This window comes from Gigantopelta aegis, chromosome 1 (genome assembly GCF_016097555.1).
Source record: "Gigantopelta aegis isolate Gae_Host chromosome 1, Gae_host_genome, whole genome shotgun sequence".
In the NCBI taxonomy this organism is placed as follows: Eukaryota; Metazoa; Mollusca; class Gastropoda; order Neomphalida; family Peltospiridae; genus Gigantopelta; species Gigantopelta aegis.
In genome coordinates this window covers 11,478,745-11,490,444 of record NC_054699.1, presented here as the reverse complement: position 1 = coordinate 11,490,444, position 11,700 = coordinate 11,478,745, and the positions used below count along the sequence as shown (strand labels likewise).

Genomic DNA, 11,700 nt, shown 5'->3' with positions numbered 1-11,700 from the left:
GTTGCAACGTTAAATGTAACGATATATCCAAATTGTTGTTGTGGGTCAAGTGACGGGTATTTTGAATTTCAAGATGGTGGGTATGTCCAAATGGCTAAACAAAATGTTCTCAGCGAGTTCATTGACTTTAAAAAAAAAGCAAATAGACGCACATATTCTGTTTCTATGTTAACAGGGAATAAAACTATATGTAAATTACCCTAAAATGATGACTATTTTTAATTTCAAGATCACTGTCATGATCAAATGACCGAAACAAATGCTACCAATGTATTTTTAATTCTGGATTGTCTTAAAAATAATACGAAATACATTCTACTAACTTAAGCAAAAACGAAAAAAAAAAAGAGAAGAAAAAAAGAAAAAAAGAAAGAAGAAAAAACAAAAAAAAGAAGCAAATTTACATAACTCCCTGGACTAACACCTGACCTGTTACACATTGTGAGCCATTCTTATTTTGGTGTATAAACGTACGATTATTTCACCACTTAGTAAATATAAGACATGAAACGACTGATCAGAATAGATTACTATAGATGTTTAAGGACACCTCAGAACGAAAACTGCATTGGCTACTGGGAGTCGAACTATGGCAAATGCAAACAAACAACAACAACACCCCCAAAACAACAACAACAACAACAACAACAACAAAAACAAAACAAACAACAACAACCCCAAAAAAAAAGAAGAAAAAGAAAAAAAAGAAAAAAAGAAGAAAGATGAAACGAAGGTCGTCTGACGAATAGCAGTCGGATATTTTTTTATTTTATTTTTTCCCTGGTAAAACAAATATGTTCCATCTACACATTTGTTTCAGTAATATTAATATTTTCCGTCTCACTATGTTTGTCCATGATGTTTCATAATTCACACACTCTTAGATAATAGGAGCACTGGCATAAGTAAACATGATATTTAAATGATACATCTTGTCTGTGATATTCCATAATGCGTTTGTAGATCATTAACACTTTAGGCCCGTTTTCCATTACCGCGTTTCCGCGCGCGTTTTCGCCCGCAAGTTTATCGATACAATGCATTTACATAGTACCTTTTCCATTACCGCGTTTCCGCGCGCGAGCATTCCACGCGCGGAAAAATCTATCGATCGATGAGCGATAAAATCGCGTGCGAGTTTTTCTCGCGGTGACGTCACAACGCGGAATGTTTGCTGGCGCCATTTTAAAGATAATTGTCCTCGTTGAAATCTTTTTAATCTGATTAGTTTTACGCCATGGACAACACTTCTGGGAGGAAAGCCCCGAGGCTGACTACAGAACAGCAAGACCTGCTCATAACCTGTGTGGAGGAGACTCCTTTACTTTATGATGCACGTTGTAGAGATCACAGGAATACACTTATAACCATCAATACGTGGACAAAAATTGCTGATCAAATGAACGTCTCCAATTTCTGATATGCCATATTGCAGAAAGAAGGTATTTCCATGTTACAATGTTTCCGTTCCAACCAGTGGTCCACAAGTGGTTCATCAAATGTCGTGGTATGTGCTGTCCTGTCTGGTAAAGTGCATATACAATATCCCTTGCTGCTTATGGGAAAGAGTAGCCTATGTCGCGACAGCGGGTTTCCGCTAAAGAAATAGGTCCGAAATTACCATGTTTGACATCCAACAGCCGATGATAAGATAAAAATCAATGTGCTCTAGAGGCGTCGTTAAATAAAACAAACTTTACTTTATGTTACAATGTAATGATAATCTTTGTTCTTGTGGTGACATTCAACAAAATAATTTATAACTATAGAACATAAAAAAGTGTTCGAAACATGTTTTCCCCAAAATTATAATGTAAAAACAATTAGTTTGGTAAATACAAAGCACACAACAAGGGTGGAACTTTAAGAAAACAATGGAATGAAATCACAATTTGTTATTCCTTTGAAAATAATGATAGACTGATGTTCTGAAAAAAGTTTCCATTGGTTTCTTTTCTAGAACTGTGACCAACTTCACATCTTCATAGATCACTGTGGCGAAGGGAACTAGTGTCGAAGGTGAAGTTGATGATGATGAAGACTCTAAAACCCAGGAAGATGACAAGTTTCACGAAGGTCCTTTGTTTCCGAACAGTTTAATGAAGAATGTTCACCTGCAGAAGAGTATGTATGATAAACTGACTGTTCATTTATTAATGTAGACCTCTCTGTATGTGGGCATTCTGCCAAGACAAAGGATTCTCTATGAAAAATCTCTTAAATCTGTTTCTGACGTCTAGAGCTTTAGCTGAACTTTTGGTACCAAGATTTGTTAGTTCCACACATCCCTGGATTTTATCTGATCTCTGTTCCTGTAAGAGATCCTCTACACTTGTTTCTGGTGTGTAACATATTGTGGAGTATAACTGCCCCTTGTACAACCGCTTCAACATTCTTAGGATAGATAGCCATCTTGGTGTAAAATACACGCCACCTAGTAACCAGAATGCCAAAGGCACACTCAACTATGCGCCTTGCTCTAGAGTGCCTGTAGTTATATGCGTGGTGATCCATAGTGCACTGCTTGCCTGGGTAAGGCCGCATAACATGTTGCTGTTGTGGGAATGCCTCATCCCCTACTACAACGTATGGCATAGGCCCAAGATGTTCTGCTCCTTCAATGATTTCTGCAGGTGGTAGATTTAGACGGTTGGGTGGGTTAAGACTCTTTCCCAACTCTGTATTTGCAAACACACCAGATCAGACTGCCTGCCATATGCCCCAATTTCCTCACACAAAAATCTATTGCTAGCATCAACAAGGGCCATGAGAACGATGGAGAACGTTCCCTTGTAGTTGTAGTATAGAGAACCACTATTGATAGGAGACTTCATTACTATGTGTTTGCCGTCAATAGCTCCAACACAATGCGGGAAGTCCCACTTCTGTCGAAAGTCCATTGCAACCACTCTCCATTCCTGTGCCATTTGTGGAATTTTAAGGAATATTCCTGCCATTGTGTGCCAAATGGCAGTACAAACGTCTGGTACCAACCAACTGACACTGGTTACGCCAACGCTGTACTGTGTAGCCAATGAAGTACAAGATTCTCCAGTAGCCAGAAATCTGAAATAGTGAATAGAAATTAATATTAGCCTAAACAGAATCATCATATATAAATGATAGACGGCGATATTGCCTCATTATTGTCAGATTTTTCATTCATACAAAATAATACTAGGACATAGTTCAATGTTTCCTTATTTTGTCACTACTTTTGATCACACAGAGAACCGCAACGAAAGAGGATGCATGACGCAGCTTGTCTACCATGTACCTCTGGATCTGTGTCCCCTACAACAGTGCCGAAAAGTCGCCCAAAGAAGAGGGTTTACAGTCAAATGCAAACTGTTTGGGAAAAAATGGAACAGGATTACAAGGCAGATGCTAAGCAAATAGAAGAAATTGAGCGAGAGATACGGGCCAAGAAGGAAGTTTTACATAATGATGGCAGAAAAGATCGCTACATTTCCACGAAAGCAACAATTGTAGATGGAGGGACAGATATGGAATATGTACATGAAACTGGAACAGTCGAAAGATAATGAAGATATACACCAATTGCCAACGCCACAATCACTACATGCACGGTTTGAAAGGCCAAGCGTACCCTCGTCACCTACAGTACAAACCCAACAGACCGATCGCAACTCGTTTGACACTTTGAATTATTGTTTGCAGGAAGCAATCATAGCCATCAATAACTATGAATAAAATCCTGTACATCAAGTTACTAACAGACGATTTGGAGATTTACAACTGTCTTGGATGTTAAATTTTCATTTTCTTGTTTTCATTTTGAATTTGCATTACTGGTCGAGTAGTCATTGTTCACCCGATCATGTGTGTGACTGAATGCAACATTCTATATCGTATTCTATGTTGTGTTGTTTTGATGATAATACAAATAAAGTCATTTTATAAATAAATACCTTATGCAAATTGCAAGCTTTTGCTTAGGTTGAAGTGGCTCTCTCGCCACAGTCCTCTTCTGAATAGTTGGTCCTACAAAACTCAGAACATACTCCAGTTTTTCGGCTGACATTCGGAAGTATTCATGATGTTTTTCAGAATTGATTTCTAACTCCTTGACTAGGTGATAAAACGCACCGTGCTCTAGCCTTCATTGTAAAATCTCGTGCACCCAGTACCTATGACTTCGGCGCTGGTGGGTCGCCATCAGTTGGTACTGCATCATATGCATGCGACGTGTTTGGTTTTCGTACAAACAGTATAATAGTCCAAATTCGGTGATTGAAGACATGTTTCCTTTCTAGGTAAGTACACTGCGGTGACGTCACATTCTGTGTCAAACCCACCTGCGAAAAGGCAGATATGGAAATGCACATTTCCGCGAGCGGAATTGCGCGCGGAAAGGCGGTAATTGAAAGCAGGCCGTAAGCTAATAGAAATGACGATATAGCTTCCAGATAAATCAGATTTTATCAAAATCATTCTGATAGAAACATGATTGGTTTGTTATTTCACAAACGGTCGCCGAATGATGCATTGATATTACAATATTGACAGTATTGTAGAACACATATTGCTAATGCCAAACCATGGAATATTAAAACCCCTATGTCACACTTACACGTGCATATGTTTTTCTATATAACTAATAATTATCACCATTACATAACTAAATACACGTGTATGCAATAGTCTATATCAGCACTCATTTAATAGTGTATATTTGCTTGTAGCCAGACCAAATGTACAGCTAAATGTTGTGAACAAATTGGCTACACGAGAATTTACTGGCATTATATACCAGTTATTTTTTCATAGACATTCTGTGAAGTGGTATGTGTCGAAGTATCAAGTTTTTCATAATCATTCATTTGAATATCTTGCACTACATTAACATAACCACCCTCGATACCACCATCTTGTGGATTCTGATCACTTGTCGGAGCTGAGGTACTATGGCTTCCCAGTGGAGTAGGCTCTCCTGTGTTGGACACATTATCAACTTCATTACCGGAATCAATGTGTTGTGCTCCAACATTTTCGTATTCTCGATCATTTATGTGGTCCGCATTCCTTTTAGAACTGTCTCGTTCACCGTGTCTCTGTCTCGCCTTTATACGTCTAAAATACCTGCAATACATCTTCATTATTTGGTACAATTATTTGATAGGTGTGTATGGTTGTTTAGTATTAATTTACTAAATATTCATATTAATTTTCGAAAGTGAATTTCAAAAGTTAGACAAAATTTAAATTAGCTGTCAGAAAACTTTGGTTTTGCATGCAGTGTGAACCTATGCGTCCAATATATTAAAATGCATTACTAGTTGATAGGTTTCTATGATTATATTAGTATTAATTTACTAAATGTATACATTAATTTCATACAGTGATTTTTTTGATTTTTTTTTGTTGCTTTGTTTTGTTTTTGTTTTTTCTTGGGGGTGGGGGGAGATATCAAACGTTACTGCCGTCGAACCAAATTTAAATTAGCTGCCAAAAACTGTTGATGCAGTGTGAACCTATATATTCAAAGTACTCAAATGTTTCCTTTCAACAAAACATCTAAACTATTTCTTAGCACAGTACTTGTAGGATATGCTCTTAAAATCAATTTGTTAGGCTTGAATGTTGCAATGATAACTATACGAAATTTTACTTCTATGTCGATATTACTAAAACGGCAGTTGTGTGTCCATATATTGAAATACATTATCAATTAGCATGTTAATGCTCAATTTTGCGTTCTCATCATGCATTTCGTATTTCACCAAACACAAATATGTTTACCAAATTCGTGTGCGTTTATTATCAATTGCGCTTGTCACCTGTCACAATACATATTTGCATTCCTTTGCTTTTGTTTTTGAAGAGCAACAGTGGTGTTTGATGTTTTCGTTCAATTCACTGATTACAGAATGAATATTGATTGATTGATTGAATGTTTGTTTAACGACACCCCAGCACAAAAATACATATCGGCTATTGGGTGTCACAAATTGTAAGTATATGAACATATTTATATAGACTCATGTAAAACCACAGTGTAAGGAGCTGTGGGGGGATAGTATAATACAATATATAAAATCAAGGTAAGTATATCTTAAAATTTTGTATAGAAGTCAAAGTGTTTTAAAAACTTTACAATTAACATTGGATGGAATTTAAACGATTCCAAAACATTTCTGTTGCCAAATATATCATTTCTTGTCGGCTTCAGATCATCACACTCCACCAAAATGTGCCGTACAGTCAGTGTACACTGACAGTGTTCACACTGTGGAGGAGGGTCCTTCTTTAAAATAAATGAATGCGTCAAATATGTATGGCCGATGCGGGCACGGCATAAGACTACTTCATCCTTCCTGCATCGCCGTTAGGATGACTGCCACTCTCCCAGGACTGCCTTGACAGAATGAAGCTTATTCGCAACCGCACCGTCCCAATCATCTTGCCAAGTCGAAAAGATATATTGGTTAATACGAAATTTAAAATCACTGTAGGGGACACCAACATGGACACGGGGCAAGTTCAAAGCAGACTTGGCAGCAACGTCTGCCTTTTCGTTACCCCTAATGCCAACATGGCTAGGTACCCAACACAGTATAACATCTTTATTAGCAATTTATAAAAAGACACACTTTCGTATCACCATCCCAACTAAGGGGTGCTCCAATTTCATGTACTGTAGAGCTTGAAGACACGAAAGTGAGTCTGTAAATATAATATACTTGGATGCATATGAATCCTTAATCTGTTCCAGGGCTTTAATGATTGCCCAAATTTCAGCAGTAAAGATTGATGCTGAATCGGGCAATCTCATGGAAATTATTGTGTCTGATGGAAACACTGTAGCACAAGCCACAGAATTCCCATCCCGTGATCCGTCTGTGTAAACAGGAATGTAATCACAGTACCGCTCTTGGATTTCCATGAAATGTTGTTTATAAATAACTGCATCTGTGCGATCTTTTTTTAGATGCACAAGATCGAATACAATTTTTGGTGGTTTGATACACTAAGGTGGCAAAATAAAATATGAAGGCGTTTCTAAAATGTCTGTTAAATCAATGTTGGAAACTGATAAAAACTGCTTAATGCGAAGACCAAATGTTCGAATCGCATTCGGTTTCGCATCAAATAACTTCATATATTTATTATCAAACACCGCATTGTGCGCAGGATGTTTTGGCATTGATTTAATCTTTGTAGCTTACTGCAGAGAAAGCTTTGCATGTCTAGCACCCAAACTAGGTTCGTGTGCATCGACGTACAAGCTCTCCACAGGAGATGTTTTGAAAGCACCAAGACAAAGCCTAAGTCCCTGGTTGTGTATAGGATCTAGCATTTGCAAGTAAGACTTACGTGCTGACCCATACACAATGCACCCATAATCAAGTTTAGACCGAACTAAAGATCTATAAAGTCGGAGCATAACTTTCGATCTGCTCCCCATTCAGTCTTGCCAATAACCTTTAAGATATTGAGGACCTTTAAGCCCTTCTTTTTCACATACTGTAAATGAGGAACAAAAGATAGCCTCCTGTCAAAAATAACCCGCAGAAATTTGGTCTCCTCCACAACTGGAACCGGAGTTTTGTCCAGAAACAGCTGTGGATCTAAATTGTGACCTCTTTTCTGGCAGATATGCATACAGACTGTTTTTGACTTTGAGAATCAAAATCCATTGTCAGTTGCCCATTGTTGAAGTTTATTCAAACAAAGCTGCAACTGACGTTCAATGATACTCATACTGGACGACCTGTAGCAAATCTGAAAATCGTCGAGATATAACGAGCTATCAACGCCAGGTTTTAAACACTGGGTGATGCTGTTAATTTTCATGGAAAATAAAGTTACTGACAGGATGCTACCTTGAGGCACACCCATCTCATGGGAGTGAGAATCGGATAACGTAGATCCCACTCGTACCTTGAAAGACCTATTCTGTAAGAAATTTGATATAAAGCCAGGCATATGGCCTCTTAGGCCCATGCCATGGAGGTCTTTCAAAATCCCATACTTCCACGTGGTATCATAAGCTTTCTCGAGGTAAAAAAAGACCGATACCAAATGCTGGTTATGGATAAAAGCATCCCTACAAAACGTTTCAAATCTAACAAGATGATCGACCGTGCTACGTCTAGGCCTGAACCCACATTGCACGTTAGTAAGCAATTTGTGGGACTCAAGATACCAGACAAGTCTACGGTTGATCATTCTTTCCATGGTTTTACAAATGCAACTTGTCAAAGCAATAGGGCGATAACTGGTAGGATTTGTTGGATCTTTACCAGGCTTAGGAATAGGAATGACAATGGCTTTTCTCCAATCAGAAGGAAAGTCACCCGAAATCCAGATTTTGTTAAAGATATTTAATAGGTCAAATTAAATTTTTATTTAGCTATATACGTACCATACTGAAACAATGGCGCCCATAACAAGTAAAGCCATAGCTAGTCCTGTCGCAATGGCCAGGCCTGTGTTTATAGTAGCAGCCTTGTTATCGTGTGTATCTGACTCAACTGGAATATGCAAAATATTAAGAATTTTGAAATGGAAAATGCCATAGTTGTATACGAAAGGTCGAATATCTGCCAAGATGGGACTTTTTTTCCTTCGTTGAGAAAATATAAATGTGCAGTGTCTTTGTCATTTACAGTTACAGCAAATCATAAAGATAATTAGTTTTGATATACAATGCCCCTAGTGAAATGTAGTCAATTGCTAATATGATACCAGCGACGTAGTTGCTTCAAACGATTTATTTGTATTGTGGGGGCGTATTTAATACATGGTATATTTACATACGTTTCTCTGTACAGCCAGTTTCAGGTTTAGTAAACCCAGCAGCACATCCACCAAGACAAGATCCAGTCAAACGATCACATTGTTTGTCCCTGCAGTTGTCGCAAGTCTGATTACAGTGTTCTCCGTATTTCCCCTCAACACATTCTGTGTAAAATACAATTCTTCTGATAGCAGATGAAATGTTTTTTATTATTACACTCGCAAAAACATACAATTTCTATTAAAATGTATTTGCAAAGGAAGGTGACATTAGTCACATTTTGTTTTATAAACGTCAAATTCATACCTCGTTGAATTGTGTATCAATGTAACACAGTGTTCTTCCTTTTGTTTAAAATGCTTTATTGACATGTTGGATTTAACTGCATAAAGACCCAAGGCATTAGCAAACAACACTAATATATGCGAAAATAAACCATTATTCATTCATTTATATATTGTTTCAGATTGATGCCTAATTTGTAACTATATCCTGGCGGAAACAAAATATTAATACTGCTTACTATAAAGCAAATAACAGTTACATTACATCTAGGTACATGGGCATAGAGCTAAGCTGATTGCGACCACAATGTTCACTCATAAAAACATACTCTAAATATTTACATGACGTGAGAAAAATTATATATATATATATATATATATATATATATATATATACATATGTGTGTGTTTGTGCGCGTCTGTGTGTTTGTGTTGTTTTATCCTATTGATAACATACATGATTATATTTTCATTATAATGCCCTACAACTTGAGGTAACTTACGATCGCACGCTGTTCCAGTCCACCCATCTGGACAAGCTGTACATTGCCCTCCTCTCTTGTTACAAATTTCAGTTCTGTCTCTACAGTTACAAGTCTTGTTGCAGTTTTCTCCATACCAGAAGTCTGCACATACTGTTAGAAGCATGATAATAAACATCACCAACAATTAGCATACATTAACGTACACTTGCATACAAAAACACACACACACACACAACACTGTGTACTAGTATATAATATGGATGGTCTAATGACATGTTATGCCACTGTGACCAAACTCTAAAACGGCAAAGATAATATCTTAATAGCCACGTTTATATACTGTTGTTAAAACAGCTGTATCCCCCCACGTTATTTTGTAATACAAAGTGTTATTTGTAAATACATATTTATCAAACAATAATCAGCAGAAATGCCATATATTTATAAAAAAAACAAAAACAACATCAACAGAAGGCTGGTACAGCAAACACTTTTATCAAAAGAACATTTTTGCTAGCTGTGAAACATGCTTCACTGGTTTGTGATATGGTTGTCTTGATCAACTCAGTCATTTATTTCCGTAGTTACTATAACAACTACCTATAAGTGCACAAACAGTATATACATTCATTTAATATAAGTGAAACTTATTTCAAATATATCCCTGTCGAAGTCATGCTATAAAATGCATTAGAATGGAGGTCGTTCCCTAATATGTTATTTTTATGTTGAAGTTAAAACCAACTGCTTATTTTAAGAAAGAATAACGTATGTAATATGGACAAGTGATATATCCAAGTGTTAGTCTACGTGTCGGATCTGATGCTAGATCATCCACAATTATATGTGTGTCTATGAAGCATATACCGCATACCATCACTGTGGTAGTCATAACTTACATGTACATCTCGGCGGAGCCCACCCAGTCTCACACTGACAATTCCCAGACTGTCTGTCACAGGAAGATCCATTACAATGACCACAGTGGTAGCTGCACGTCTGACCCCATAGTCCACTGGCGCATGCTGATGTTTGAAAATAAAATGCACACATTAAAGTATAATATTATATGTACATTATATATTATGAGAAATGGATAGATGAAATAAAATATTGGTTATCACACCTCAAATGGTTTAGCAATGTCGGGTGTTAATACATACAATCGCGACTTATCAACAAATGGTGCTTGCTTCATTATCTGCGCCATTTTGCTCCTACAATACAAAACAGATATATAGAAATGGAATCTATCACTGTATTTCTGGCTCACTGTTTTAATAAAAGTTGAGTTAGTGCTGATAGTACATATTTTAGTTCGTATCAATGCATTATGTGCCTGCAGCAAGTGGATATTGAGACAAGATGCATCTATCAAATCTACTAGATGGAAAATAAAAAACATGCAATCTACATTTTAGCCAGTTTGAATTCCAAGATAAGTGTAAGCAATATGTATAATAACAGTAGCAATACTTAATACATACATCTACACACCGGTGGGGCCCATCCAGTTTGACACTGACAATTTCCATTCTGTTTATCACATGAAGATCCTTTACAATGGGCACATTTGTTACCACAAGACTGCCCCCATAATCCACTCACGCAGGCTGATGTAAAATGAGAAGAAAAAAAGAGAAACAGAAAACATGTTTCCATAAAATACAAAATACAATGTAATGGCATATCATCTCTAACTAAGAACACCTCGTATCTAGGTGTGTGTGTGTGTGTGTGTGTGTGTGTGTGTGTGTGTGTGTGTGTGTGTGTGTGTGTGTGTATGTGTTCAGGAGATAAAAAATAAACTGTCTCTTTGCCTTTTTTCTCCAGTTTCTCTCGAACGATGAGGTTGTGTTCTGAGAACGTGGCGATTTCTCTCCCCCCCCCCCCCCCCCACCCTAGGGGCTGTGCTTCGTTCGCTTGGGCCTTTGGCCAAGTATAGAATTGAGCACAATGGAGACTCAGCGACCGTGACGCTACATTACGGCAGCGAGACGAAGCGACGCGCAACCAGTAGAAGACTACACAGGGGGAGCCTAACTTGGCGGCTCAACCGCCAGGGGCGGCTCCACCTGTCCCGAAGAGGAGGACGAGATGCGGAACGGTGCAGGGTGATCCAAACCCGGTGGCCAAACCACCGGGGGCGGTTCATTCTGCTACACCG

At 37.8% G+C, this 11,700-nt stretch overlaps 1 protein-coding gene and 1 long non-coding RNA gene across 2 annotated transcripts; one reads left to right on the top strand and one right to left on the bottom strand.

Annotated features, from left to right (window-relative positions):
- The first annotated feature begins 1,680 nt into the window (after positions 1-1,680).
- On the top strand, positions 1,681-3,929 carry LOC121370763. Its single transcript, XR_005957727.1, has 2 exons — positions 1,681-2,124; positions 3,230-3,929. It is a non-coding gene; the product is annotated as an uncharacterized LOC121370763 (long non-coding RNA).
- A 468-nt stretch (positions 3,930-4,397) lies between these two features.
- Positions 4,398-10,586, bottom strand: LOC121377044 (multiple epidermal growth factor-like domains protein 11). The gene is made up of 5 exons (XM_041505273.1): positions 10,433-10,586; positions 9,552-9,683; positions 8,785-8,928; positions 8,390-8,498; positions 4,398-5,103 (listed from the first exon to the last, which is right to left on the bottom strand). The coding sequence occupies exons 1-5, from the start codon at positions 10,584-10,586 to the stop codon at positions 4,767-4,769; spliced, it is 876 nt and encodes a 291-aa protein (XP_041361207.1). The 3' UTR covers positions 4,398-4,766.
- Positions 10,587-11,700: the final 1,114 nt, after the last annotated feature.